Source organism: Aquila chrysaetos, chromosome 11, assembly GCF_900496995.4.
Source record: "Aquila chrysaetos chrysaetos chromosome 11, bAquChr1.4, whole genome shotgun sequence".
Lineage (NCBI taxonomy): Eukaryota > Metazoa > Chordata > Aves > Accipitriformes > Accipitridae > Aquila > Aquila chrysaetos.
In genome coordinates this window covers 39597248-39610751 of record NC_044014.1, presented here as the reverse complement: position 1 = coordinate 39610751, position 13504 = coordinate 39597248, and the positions used below count along the sequence as shown (strand labels likewise).

The 13504-nt window shown below is 57.8% G+C and overlaps 2 protein-coding genes across 3 annotated transcripts in view; one reads left to right on the top strand and one right to left on the bottom strand.

Moving 5' to 3' along the window:
* CDH23 (cadherin related 23) overlaps nucleotides 1–13504 on the bottom strand; it is a 214096-nt gene that overhangs the window by 19433 nt on the left and 181159 nt on the right.
* VSIR (V-set immunoregulatory receptor) lies at nucleotides 1029–12140 on the top strand. Of its 2 annotated transcripts, none has more exons than XM_030030575.1 (7): nucleotides 1029–1198; nucleotides 6023–6478; nucleotides 7230–7277; nucleotides 8665–8772; nucleotides 10426–10453; nucleotides 10936–11120; nucleotides 11398–12140. In XM_030030575.1, the coding sequence occupies exons 1-7, from the start codon at nucleotides 1135–1137 to the stop codon at nucleotides 11433–11435; spliced, it is 927 nt and encodes a 308-aa protein (XP_029886435.1). In that variant the 5' UTR covers nucleotides 1029–1134; the 3' UTR covers nucleotides 11436–12140. The 2 variants fall into 2 exon arrangements, with proteins under 2 accessions (XP_029886435.1, XP_029886434.1); XM_030030574.1 differs by having other exon boundaries at nucleotides 10933–11120.

Sequence of the window (13504 nt, the reverse complement as noted above, 5' to 3'; positions counted from 1 at the left end):
ATAGGGGCACACCTGGGGACGGGGAGGTGACAAAAGCATGCCACCCTGCCTAAGGGCTCAGCTCAGAGATGGGGGTCACCGGACGAAAAACCATTTTCTTGAAGTCTCTGGACTTTGTGCCTACACCTTCCCCAGCCACAAATTTCTTCCAGCCAGGCAAGGGTTACATTTTTGACGAGAGCATCACAACCCTGTTTGCTGTAAAAACCACAAAGCCACAGCGTAATTAGCTCCTTTTCTATTACACTGCATGCTCCAAATTTAGAGCAGGTTAACAGCAAATTTTCCTGCGGTTTGCAAACCTCCACCTGTCTCCAGGCTCCACTTTCCAGGGAACACCGTGTTGAAATGAGGTGGCCCTCAGCTGCAGCCAGAGATTTTTTTGGATGCCTTTTGAATTCGAAGCGAGGCTCCAGGAGGAGTTACGCCCATGGTGCTGCTTTGCTATTTGAGGGCAGAGTAAAGGCCTCCCCCTGTGTAAATGGGCTGCGGGAGGGGGATGCTTTGATCCCCTTTTTGGGGGGGGGAAAGCTCCATTCCCTTCCCTGAGCTGGCACCGCTTTGAGTTACACTTCCCTGTACCTGCCTCAGGAGGGTTTCTGCCCGCCAGGTCCTCACAAACATGGGAAAAACGATAATTACAAGCAAAGTGCGCTTTAATCAAGCAAGCCCCAAGGGATCGGCTCCTGCCGGAGAAGGGGTGGGGACCAGCACCCCAGCCCCTCACGGCTCAGCACCCACACGTCCCCCGGTATGGCGAGCATCCTCCTCAGCTACCTCTTGTGCACCCTGAAAACACACGCAGGGGTACCAGCTCGCTCCAAGCTACCCCCTGCGATGCTGTAAGGGGGGAAAAAAAAGCGCAGATGCACCCGCTGCTGCCCAAACGGGTAGGGACTGAAGCGTCACCCATCCGCAGGGTGCCCCGTTGGGGTGCCGCTGCTCCCCTCCCGGCCACCCACAGCTCCCTGCTGCATCTCACCTCCTGGGGGTGCTCGCAGTTCTCTCCATTGCTGCACGTAATATCTCAATGAAATTTCCTGTGTGTGTGCAAGTCCGGCTGCCGCTGCGGGGCTGCTCAGTGCATACGGGTGGCTCTGCGGAGGTGAACTCCGTTCGGTCACCCCAGTCGCGATGGAGGTGACGTCCCCCCGGCCTGGGTTGCTGCTGGCCGCGCTCTGTCTGCTCGCTTCCCACGGTAAGCTCCAGCTTGCTTTCCTCTCCTCCCCGCTCAGAGAAACTCTCCTCGCTGGGGCAGAGCGTTCGCCCAGCCGGAGCTGTGCCTCGGCACAAGGAATTTGGGGTATTTTGGGGGTTATTTACTTTCTCGCCCTGTGATTTTGGAGGGGGGGGGGGGGGGGGATCAAGCCAGCGTTTCACGCGATGCTGGTTGCGTCGGGGGAAAGGGGCCACAGGGGAGCTGCTGTTTTCAAACTCTGGGATTGGGTTTTCCTCCTTCCTCCTTCGCTTTGATCTAAAGTGCGTGGAAGGAAAGCAGCACCCCTTGTCCCTGCCAGCCCCTTGCAGGGGATCCCAAGCTGGAAAAGCCACCCTTCGTCCCCGCACGGCACTTTGCCCCGGCGCTGCGGAGGTCCCTGGCTGCACCGCGGTGAAAGGCGCGGAGAGAGGCGGTTTGTGTGAGCGGGGCTGGGATGCTCTCTCTGTGGATGCTCCGCTCCACCGTAATTGCTGGGACGTGCCAGGCAGCTTCTCCGGGTGGGCAGCCGGCCGGGCCAGGACCGCCGTGTGCGGTCGCCGAGTTTCCCTTCCCTGAGCAAGCGCTTCCCAGTGCTGGAAGCTGGCTGGCCGCTCGCCGGTGTGGCGGGGGGGATGCTCTGGGAGGGGGCTGCTTCATGCCTGACTCTGCACCAGCCCTGGCAGGCAGCGTTTCCATACTGGGGCTCCAGGGCCAGGCAGTGAAACAGGGGCAGTGGCAATTAAAACTGTGGCCGAAGGGTCAGAGAACAAAGCTGGGAAGGACCGTGGTCCCCCCCTGCCCTGCACAGGTGGAGGACGAGCATCCTATCGGGCTTGGCTTTTCCCTCTGTCCCGGGGATGACAAAGTGACCGCTTCCAGGATTTCTGCCATCACATCCCCAGGAAGAAATGATGCCCTGCTGCAGCGGGGCAGGGGGTCCCTTCTCTCTCCTCTGGGACAGCAAGGCTGGTGCGGATTGAAGCATGCTTTGCTTCTTATCTGAGACTCTCAACATCAGGGAACGATTCCCAGCATTTCTGTGGGGCTTTGGATTATTTCATTTATGCGTCTGGGGTGCTGGGACCAAACAGCAGGCCTTCTGCAACGCAACAAGCTTGGACGCCGATGTTCAACGTGAGCCTGGTGCCAGAGGAACCGAGCTTTGTGCAACCACACGCTTGCCAAAACTTTCTGAACCCCCAGCTAATTTTAGCAGGGCTTGATGGAGAAGTAGCGCCCTTGGAGACATCCAGCTCCTACGTAGTTTGGGGATGCTGGCAGCTAGCTGGATGAGGAAGTGGCTCCTCTCCACCCAAGGGATGGCAGCTGAGCTGGGCTTTCCAAAATCGCATCCCAAGCGCAAAGCTGGCGTAGTGACCCTGTCCCCGAGCCAGGCCTGTGCTGGGAGAGGAGCAAGGCAGGACCCTCCGGTGGCTGCAGCAGCTCCAGGCTGCTTTCCCCACGGCCTGGATGATGGGGACCCAGGGAGCAGCCCTGCTGCTGAAAAGCCATTCGGCTCCTCGGGATGCAGGAATGAGGGCCATTAACACAGGCACCTCTGGCATCTTCAGTAAATTTTTTCTCTCCTGCTGTAAGTACTTGTGCTGAGGTATGGATGCCCCTGCACATCTCACCTGGCTGATAACTCTGAAGCATAATGACAGCACAGTGGTGATGGGGCTTGTGGCACTTTCATGTCAGGCTGTTACAAAAACTCCCAGAAAAAGAACTAAAGCCAGGTTCCTCGCTCGAGCACTGAGCAGCCGCTCTCCCTCTGGCAGCCCTTCCGCTGCGGTGGGTGAGCCCCTCCAAAGCCTGCAGCCCTCCCACCCAGATTTCCCTGGAGTAGAAAGAGGTGGCATGATGTGGAAAATCACTTCTGTAAGTCACAGGAGTGCAAATCAAACACCTGCTTGCCAGAGTGGGGGACCAAAGTTAGGAGAAGCAGCCAGGAGAGGCTTTTGGTCACCGACCCAGAATTTGGCACGAAATCCTGTTTTATTTAAGCTGTTGGCTGGCAAAGCAACACAGCCTCCTCAGCATTAGCGCTTTTTTGCATTTCGTTTTCTCTGAAAGGAGAGCTCCCAGGTTTCAAGCTAGGCAGTGGTGCCGGCACCGGGGATGTACCAGCGCTGCACTGGGCTCTGTGCCGCACCAATGCGACGCCACAGATCAGAGCCGAAGATACCGAGGTGTCAAAGAGGAAGAGGGGCACTTTTGGCACCCACTTGAGACCTCCTCTGTCTTTACCAGATGGTGACAAGACGAAAGCTCTTGGCTCCGACCTCGACGGGTCCAGGCTCTCTCAGCTGGAGATGTGCGGAGACGGGCATCTGGCTTTATTTTGGCATTTGCCAGCAGCACTGACTACAAAGGGAACGGTCCGACCGGGGTGGGATGGAGCCAAACCTGGGGTCTGGGCATGGAAGAAGCCCACAGTGCCTGGGGGAGATTAAGATCCGTGAGCTTTAGTGTAAAGACGCCGACAGAAGACATTTCCTCCGGGCACCATCTGGCATCTAGCACAGCTTTAAAGCCTCGTTACGTCTTGGGGAGGGAACAACAACTCTCCTGGCGCTGCTATAGGGCACACCGTGCCTTGCCAGCTCTCCTCCCCAGCTGTTTTCTCCTCCACTCGATGGCTTTTGGAAGCCTTCCCCTGCTCGGGAGAAAGAAGGGAAGTTGGTAATGCCGAAGGCTTCGCACACGTGGTAACCTCTGCCCCTCCCCGCGGCTGGGCGCCGCTGCCGAAAGCGTGGGCTGTGTTGACTTTCCATCCAGACGGTTCCCATCAAGCCCTGGGGGCGGAGGCTGGATGGTTTAGTAAGGCAGAGCTTTGCAAACTGTGCGGGGATGAGCGGGACGGCCCCCGTTTTATTTGGGGGGGTGGCGGTGGTGGAAAACAAAGACTCCCGTAGATACTTTTGCAAGGTGTTGGAAGCGCGGCTTCCTCCAATAGAGCCCTGGCTTCCCTTCCCCTGGCTCCCGGGGGAGCCCCGATGTGAATGGGGCACTTCCCGTTGCGGCAGGTATCGAGAAACACATCTGAGGTGCCTTTTGTGCTCGACGCGCTTTCAAGGAGGTGGGGGACCCGTTCCGCTGCCTGCCAAAACCCAGCCGGCCCGGCCAAGCGCCCCAGCAGCGCCCGAGGATGAGGAGCAGTCAGGCCTTGAAAACAAACCGAAACGAGGCAGCGTTGAGCTCAGGCCACGCAAACCTCCGCCCCAGAGCAGCCCCGGGGATGTGCGGCTGCCGTGGGGAGCAGGCTGAAGCGCCTGCAGGATGCCGCAGCGATTAACCGGAGCGGTTCGGCAAAGGTCACGCCGTCCCCGGCTCTGCGGGACTCCTCGGCACTGCGTGCTGCAGACTGGGAGGGGGGGGGTCCGATGGGGCAGATCCCTTCCCCAAACCCCCCCTCTCCCTGCAAAGCACCCTCAGGCAGGCTGCTGGGACTCGGGGGGGGGGGGCGGCTTCATGGCTGTTCTTACGGGGCTTAGAGGTCACCGTCGTCCTAAAAGCCATAAATAACCACGAGGGGTGGAAGGCACGGAGGACATTTTCGCTTTCGCTCTCTCAAGCGGAGCCCCATGCCGGGGCGGTGACACGTTGACCCTGCACGGAGGAGGATGCAATGGGGAGCCTCTCGCCCGGCTGGATGGCTCCAGGCAGGCGCAGCACACCCCGCCTGGGACTGACGCCCGCTCGATATAGCAAATGAAAAACCTCAAAGCGAAACAGCGGCGGGGCTAATGGCGCAACAGGATGTTAGCAAAATTAAAGAACGTCTTGTCTTCATACCGTCTTCTCTGTTGCAAACCAGCCCCGGGAACCTCTTTTATTCTCAATAATTTAAAGAAAATGAACCTAGAATCTCCTTATTCTTCAGCTTTCGAAGGTGTCATTTGCAATTCTGCACACACAAAGTGGTGGCGGAGCCAGAGCACCAGTCTTTGGTCTTTCCTCGCCCCCTGCGCACAGCTCCCCTTACCCACCAGTACCCTCCACTGCTGTGCTGGGATGGGACCAGTAATGCCGCAGTACGCCCCTCGCTCCTGTGCCTCTGCCAGGCCTCCCGCCCACGTTTCGCAGCCGGCAGCGGTCAGGGATTTCTTTCTGAACATTGTTTTCATTTTCAAGCAGCTCCTCGCAGTCGGCGTCGACCAGTTCCCCCCTCTCCTCCCCAGGGGCTGAAAAACAAACAGGGTGGGACGTGCTCCCCGCCTGATCTCGGGGGGCACGGGCTCCTCCTAGCTATTTTTTTTTTGTCCTTTTTTTTTTTGCAGCTGGCTCAGCAGCACTTGCATTTCCTCATTCACGAGCCATACCCCGCTGCCCCGCTTCTCATCCTCTGCATGCTTCGCAGAGGTCTGGTGCCCCGTAGCAGCCCCCCACCTCTCTGATCCACACCTCTGCCAGCTCTGGGCAAACTTCTCCCTCTCCACTGCTATTAAAAGCTATGCCTAGCTGTATTTAAAGCATGCCTGTCCTCCAGGGCTTATTTCTAGGGTGAAGTTGAGCTCCCAGTCCTGCTGGGACGTTGCTACAGAGCAAGCGAAGGGCTCACACCACGCTTCCCATCTCCCTTGTCGTGGGATACGGGGAGCTCATGGGTTTTTCTCGCCCTAAGGGCAGGGGTGAAGTCCTTTTTCCCTCTGCCTGCAGGCTGGTGTTGATACTCTCCGATTGCTCTCTGCAACCCCTCTGGCAACCTCGGTGGTGGGGTTTGCAGTGCTTGTTTGGGGAGGGATCCCCATTTTGCTACGAACTCAGGGTAAGGCCAGAACCGTAGGGTCTGACTCAGCCACCGTGCCTTCTCCCCGGCAGAAGGGCCAGCAGCTTTCCTGATCACCACCCCGTACTCGCTCTGCATCTGCCCCGAGGGCCAGAACGTCACCCTGACCTGCCGGATCAGCGGTCCCCTCGCCGACCGCCACGACCTGCTCTACAAAACCTGGTACTTCAGCAGCAACGGCGACCAGAGCTGCTCCGAGAAGAAGCACATCCGCAACATCACCGAGAAGGAGCTGCACCACGACCCGGGCAAGCACCACGAGGCGCTGGGCAACGGCACCCAAAAATCCACCCTCGGGGGGCAAGCTAATCATCACGGGGTGGAGTTCGTCCCCGACCACCACGGTGCCTTTCACATCGTGGTGATGAACCTGACGCTGCAGGACAGCGGGAATTACTGCTGCTACGCGGTGGAGGCCAGGCGGGAGCACGGCAAGCCCCACACCTTGCAGGTCGCTCATGGCTTCGTGGAACTGCAGATCCAGCAAGGTGAGGGGGTCGAGGGGAGCCCCCGCCAGCCCCGCATCCATGCCAGGGTGCGTCGGGGCAAGGCAGCAGATGAGGGTTGGTGGGGGGGGTGCAGCATCAGGGCTGGGGAGGCAGGGCGAGCTGATGCTGAAAGCCCAAGCTGTGTTGCAAGAGTCGAAGAGCAGCAGATGTTGGAGGTTTGAATTAGGGCCAGAGAGCATTGGAACATTTGGAAAAAAAAAAAAAAAATCAAGAGGCTGGAATGCAATAAAATCCATGCTACATAGTTTCACTGATCTTCTTCAACCTCTTGCTGGAAGAGAGGAAAACAAACCTCAACATAAAAGGAGCTGGCTGGTCGTTCAAGCCTGAGTGAGGGCTGCAGGCATTGCGAGGGATGCAGGGCTTGTAGATAACCTTGAGGCAGCAGCCCAGGGGGGGGAGAGCTGCCCGGGGAGGCCCGAGATGGAGGGAAAGGCATCTCCTGTCCTTGATTTGCCACGTGAGGATAGGAAATTTTGCTTTTAGACCAAAAAAAAAAAAAAGAGCCTGCATGGCCAGGGACGGGCTCTGCTGCCGCAAGGGAAAAGGGGTCTTGCAGCAGGAATTTCAGTGTAAGCTTTCTAGGATTAAACTCTCGCATTTGGGATGCTCTGGGCTGATTTTCTCAATACTGGTGAGCAAAGGCAAGGACAGCTAGCAGGTGCGGGAGCTCTGTGGTACCTGAGCGACTCCCTTGAGATCTAACACGCTTTTCTCTTCTCCTCTGCAGGCAGAGGAGGGCTTCAGAACTGCACGTTTCATACCACCACCAGCAAAGGTAAAGGGAAAAAACCTCTTTCTCCAACACACTGCTCGCCATCCTGGCCCGTGTATTTATTTCCCCAGGGATGGCTGCTTGCTATAAACACACCAGTGTCGCGATGCAACCTCACGGTCAGGTGTCAGGAGGGTGATTTCTGAGGCTGTCCCCACAGGGTGCATCTGACAGGCACGTCATCAGGCTGAGGAGAGCCTCCTTTGGCCCGTCACCTGGACATGACTGTCCTGAAGCCCGTGGAGATCATTCACCCTGTGGTTATAAAGCACCTGAGCCCCCCCTGCCAAAACACGATCAGGGATTTAGCAGCCACCGCCGTGAGCAGATGGGAAGGGACAGAAAGGGAAAGAGTTGCAGGAACCTCTTGCAACACCCTGCCGCCATCCTAAGCCCATGCCACCTCGTCCCGAGCAGCGATGCTCTAGCAGGGGAAACCCAAATCTTGCTTGAGCACTCAGACAACACGAGGCTCCCCCAGCGCTGTGTCTAGACGCTGGAGGTGCCCACAGTTCGCTATGCAGGTGGTTTCTCAGTGGGTCGCTCTGTCTATCCCTGTTTGCAGGCTGCTAAACAGGCAGATTTTGCTAAAATTGGTTTGCAGCATGGCTGGGGCCATGGGAAACTGCCCCCTGCTCCCCATGAGTAGTGCTTTCTGTCTCAAACCCTCAGTCTCAAGTGCTGGAACACCCTGTCCTGCCAGGCAAAGAAGAAAAGGGGGGAAAAAAAAATCCCCCCTCAAAACACCACACCCAGAGCAAGACGCTGCTTCCCCAGATGGATGCGCAGGAGAGGAGGGCTTGAGCTGAACCTGCCCTTGATTTAGGCAGCCCTTGACCTGCCACAAGCCATCCCACATGGACCCTGATGGCCACAAACATGCCCGCAGGCTGCCAGCCTTTCTGGGGAGCCTCCATGGGTAGTGTTCTCCAGGGGCACGTTCGTTAGCAGAGGCCTTGCGTAACGAGCCCTTTGATTCCCGAGTACTTTGAAGCAGCCTGATTTTGACGAGCCAGCTGTGGGTTGGAGTCAGCACACTTTGAAATCGCTGGGAGCCTTTCTGCTGACTTCAGAGGGCTTTATCAGGGCCCCTGCTTCTCTTCTTATATCTAGAAGACCAAAGAAAGACCTTGGGATGTCCTCCAGCAATGAAGGACTTTGGTCAAGGTCCTAAACCGATGCCTCAGAGCTTATCTCCGCAACCAGCACGGCATCCCAGCGCGAATCCCTCTAGGAGCGGACTGCCTGTGCGTGCCGGAGCCACATCGCATCAGGTGTGGGGCAACGCCGGTGTTGCCCTGTGCTTCTGCTACGGCTTAAGGAAACCGAGGAAACGCAAAGCGAACCCTCCCCACTGCCCGCTCCAGCTCTCTGCTCTCTTCTGTTGCAGATATCACAGCCGCCGCGCTGGCAACGGGCGCCTGCATCGTGGGCATCCTCTGCCTGCCCCTCATCTTGCTCCTGATTTACAAGCAGAGACAAGCCGTCAGCAGCAGACGTACGTACCCTCCCCTCGCCAGCGGGGACACCCGTTTCGTCTCCCGGGCTGCGTCAGCGTGGCCTTTATGGGATGGGACATGTTCCGCTGGGGTCGGCTGGTTCGGTTGTCCCGAGTCCCACGGGTACCGTGGAAGGTGGCCCAAAAACAGGTCCCTGCCGGGTGCCTCATCCAAAAGTGTCCTGGGAAGGGGGGGGGCATGCCTGCAGGCTGCCGGCGAGGAGCGTGGGGTAGGAGGGGGACCCACGAGGTCCGCAAGACACCCCGGGAGCGTGCTGGGGGCACTGAGGCAGCAAAGATGCTGCCAGGCCCCCTCCCCGCTGAGCCCTTTCCTCCCCATCCACTGCGAGAGCCGGCTCATTTACTCATCCCTCCCTCCACCACACAGCTGAAATAGAAGCTTTACCTCCTAAGTGACTGAAAAAGCCTTATTTGTGCTTTTTCTCCCCCTGTCTTTAAAAAAAGCCCTTATAAGTCTATGGCAATAGGACTGCAGCAAGCCAGGTCTCCCCCCACTGCCGCAGCCCTAGAAAACCAGGCAGTGCTGAGGTGAAGCCGGCTGCCAGCTCCTGCCCGTGCCTGGCTTGCAGTGATTTCAGTAATTAAGCAGAAAGGGGCACCACCTCAACCGGCAGAGCCATTTCATCAGGCCTTGGGCAAGCCGGGGGCCCTGTGGTTTCTCTCACCGAGCTCGGTGGGCGGCTGTCCGGCTCTGAGCAAACCCTTTGGAGAAGTGGTTTTTTTTTTTTGCAGCAGCAGTGGGCACAACGCCAGCCACGAGAACGGGAACTGCGCTTTCGACATCCGTCCCCGGCCGAAAAGACTGGCCGCGTGCCTTCACGCATCCATTTTGCCGTGGCCGGGGTGCAGCTCCCCGCCCCCGGCCCCGTGCTGCAAATTGTCACCTGGATGCTATTTAACCCAAAAGGGAAGGCAAAACCCAGAGGGGATTTGCTCCTGGGGTTTCTCGGACCAGGTTAGCTACAGGTTATTTCCACCGGGCGCTTTCCATCGGCACAGTCTGGGCCAAAACTTGTGCGCCTGGGCTCGGGAAGCTCGCCGTAGAGCCGTCTAGCACGCCCGAGTAACACGGGCTGTGGGATCTGCTGTGGCAAAGGGGATGAGGAAATAAATAACAGGGAGCTGCACGGACAAACGCAGGAGCAGCCAAATGCTAGGGCAGGGTTTTGCGGAGCTGTGGGAGGATTGTCGCAGGTGGGTGGTGGGTTCATCTGCAGCCCGGGCATCGCAGCTGCGCCTTGCCTTGCCCCGCACCGGCAGAAACACCTCCTTCCCCCTTCTTCGGAGCTTATGGTTTCAATCTGGGAGGAGGCTGGGCTGGGGAGTGAGCAAGGCAGGAGACGGCAGGGATGTGGAGAAGGAGGTTTGGGAGCAAAGAAGAGGCTGATGTTAAAGAAGGGGGAAAGGGAGGGAGGAATGCAGAGGAAGAGGAGGAACTGGACACTAGAAAACAGCACTGTTTTGATGTTCTTCAGTGGCCCGAGTCTTGGGTACGTGAGCATCTACGTGACATACTTTTGCAACCAGATTCTCTAGCTGGGACGCGGTATCTTGCCACAGTGCGGCAGGGTCTGGGTTTGACACTGGGCTTCACGCTGCCGGCACTCACACCAACCGTTTTGTCTCTGGCAGGTGCCCATGAGCTTGTCAGGATGGACAGGTGAGGAAACCCACGTGCTTCCAGCTTCCCCCAAGCTCCTCGCACCCCCTCTGCCCACATCCCGGACCCCGCAAGGGTCTTTGTCCTCTCCTCCCCTCCCCTCGAAGCCAGCGCGTGCCCTCAGCCCGGCAGAGCGATGGGGATGCTGGTGGCACCCACGCCTGGGGTCCTGTCCCTTTCCGGGCAGCCGCTGTTTCTCCTCCCTTCCTCTGAGTGGGAAGTGTCTCCGTTCTTTTTGCCTGTGCCAAGGCGTGCATCTCCCCATGCCCCAGGAGAGCTCGAAACCACGGTGCCTTTTGGCTAAGCTTTCCCCCCCTGCGCCGGACTCCCCGCTTGCTCTCAGCTGAGGTGCCACCACCTGAACCTGCTCCCTGTCCTGCTTGGTTGTTCCCAGCGCTCAGCCAAAACCCTAGGGATAAAAAAAGCTCCCGAAATAAAAACGCAAATCCCCACCCTTCACACTCTCTCCTCTCCCGCAGCAGCGCCCAGGGCATCGAAAACCCCGTCTTTGAGGCAGTCCCCTCGGCGAGCATGGAGCAGCGGCCCCGACCCCAGCTCTCCTACATGGCCAGCCGGCAGCCCTCCGAGTCTGGCCGGCATCTGCTCTCCGAGCCTGGCACCCCCCTGTCCCCCCCCGGCCCCGGGGACTGCTTCTTCCCAACGCTGGGTGAGTGACCGGTGATGCTGAGCCCTCCTGGGGACCGCTGCGGGAGGGGTGGGAAGGAAAGGGGGTGGCGGCGGGGGGAGGTGGTGGTGAACGGGAAAGAGGGCTTTAAATACCAGCTGCAAATTTTGTATTATGTGGGACATCAAGTCCCAGGGCTTTGAAGATGGGAAAGACCCAAATCCTCTGTTTTCAGTGCAAAAGCAGAGTTTGGCCACTTCCCGAAGCACATCCCCGCAGCTGCAAGCTGGACTAATACCCCCGGTCTGTCCTTTTCCAGATCCTGTTCCCGACTCACCAAATTCCTTGAAAGCCTAAAGACCCAGGAGGAAACCACACGCCCCAGCCGCAGCCGGGAGAGGCCGGGCAGCCACCACGCCATGCTCGCCCAGCCGAGACCCCCGGGAGGGCAGCATGGCCACGGGCAGCAAAGTCTTAAAAAACGAAGCTGAGTGCAGGAGCCCTGCCCTTGCCTCCTGTCCCGGCTCTTGCCCTGGGGCTGGAAGTGAACCTCTTTTGCCAGGATTTCAGTTTTTAACTACTTATTTCTATGGAGAAGAGCGTGCCTCTGTACTGCTCATGTTTTACGGACTAGCTAAAAATTGGGGATGCAGGGATGGAAGGATGACCCGCACCTGCAAACTTCCCCGAGGATTTAACTTATTGCCAGGAGTTCAAGCTCTGCAACATCAACCTGTTTCTGCATCTTTGACTGAACATCCTCTCTGGGAGCGGATGGTAAAGTACCTTATCCACCGCGAGACAAAACAGGGTCACCGGCCAGCCTTGTACTACATTTTTCTTTGCAAAACAGGAAGGGGAGAGGCTCCCTGCCGCTGATGGAGCCCTCTTTCCCCACCAGCCTTTTGAGACAGCCACGGACTTGCGAGGCTGCCGCGTTTTCAGCTGGATACGTGTCAGGAGGAGCCTTATTTCTGCTGCAATTTTATCCTCGGCTTGGGATCGGGGGAATTTATCTTTCTGTTTGTTTCATTATCAGTGCTGATTAAAAGAAAAAAAGGATGTTTATGGTTTTTGTTTGATTTTTTTTTTTTTTTTTTTTTAATGCCTGTAAATTAGAAAGTTCATCTGGAGGGTTTTGGAGGATGTTCCCGTGACATGGCCGAGAGTCCCTGTGGAGAGGTGGAGGCACGGGAGCGCACAGTGGGTGGTGGGAAACCCTCCGGCTGGCTTCCCCCCATCCTCCTGGGGCCAGCACGGCCAGAGCAACCATCCCCGGGACCACTGCCTTCAGCCACGCCGGAGGACCCTGCGATGCCCTGGGGGACGTGGGTGCCCTCACAGCATCCTCCGTCCGAACGCAGCACCCTGGCATTGCTTATCCAAAAGAAGCCATGGGTCAGGCTCCAGCATGACTCAGCCCATGGCGAGGAGATAAAACCTTGTGGTAGACACTGTTACTCAAAAGGTGTGTTTGGTTTTTTTCTCTTGCTTCTATTTTTGTTGTAAAATGGGGAAAAAATTGCCACTAGAAAAAACATAAACATTAGTCATACCAAAACAGCGTCAGACCTGAGCAATAGCCGTACCAGGCAGCGTGCCCTGGCAGAGCATCCCCGGCAGCACGCCGAATTTTCACACTACGTGGCTGGAGGAAACAGCGTGTGCCTCTGCAATGGGCCGGGGACGCTCTGGCCCGCTGCAGGATTTGATTAATCCGGCGTTGGCTTCAGCGAGAGCAACTTCAAGATAGTCTGGCCGCAGGCAGAGGGATAAAGGAGAAGCCAGCACCAGTGCCCCCGCCGCGGATGTAACTTCCTGAGCACGGGACTCGTGCTTTATTGCCAGCCACGGCTCGGCCCCTTTCCCGGCTTTTCTGGGGAAGCTCGCCCAGTGCCTCCAGCGCTTCCCTCTCCCCATCCCAGCAGCTGCAGCCGGAAAGGCGCGCAGGGGTTTTGCCTGCCTGCAGGTCCTAACCGCTTTGAAACCCTCTCTGAGTCTCTCCGTTTGCTAACAAATGCGCTGTTTGACGACAGAATAAAGCTTTGTTGGAAACAGGTTTCCGTCTGTGCTGCAGGAATCCCATTTTTTGGGATGCCCTGTGCTGCAGGCAGGTGCGGTGGGTGGCAGAGGTGAGCTGAGCAGCCACGTTCTCTGCCAGAGGCACTGGTGCGGCACGTCGGGGCACTGCGTGGCATCGGGGACTGTTTCCCACCTGGAAAGCTCACCAGAAGGAAAACTAAAGACTTTTAGGGGAAAGAGGTGATGGCTACCCAGCGTTTTACACATGCTGGAGCAGAAGCCCTGGCACGCTGGGTGCTGGCACCCCGCCTTGGCCCCCACCACCGGTGGAGAAGACAGCACAGCGCTGCACCTTCGGGCAGGATGCTTTCGGTGAAGGTGACCCAGCAAGACGCTTATGCCCT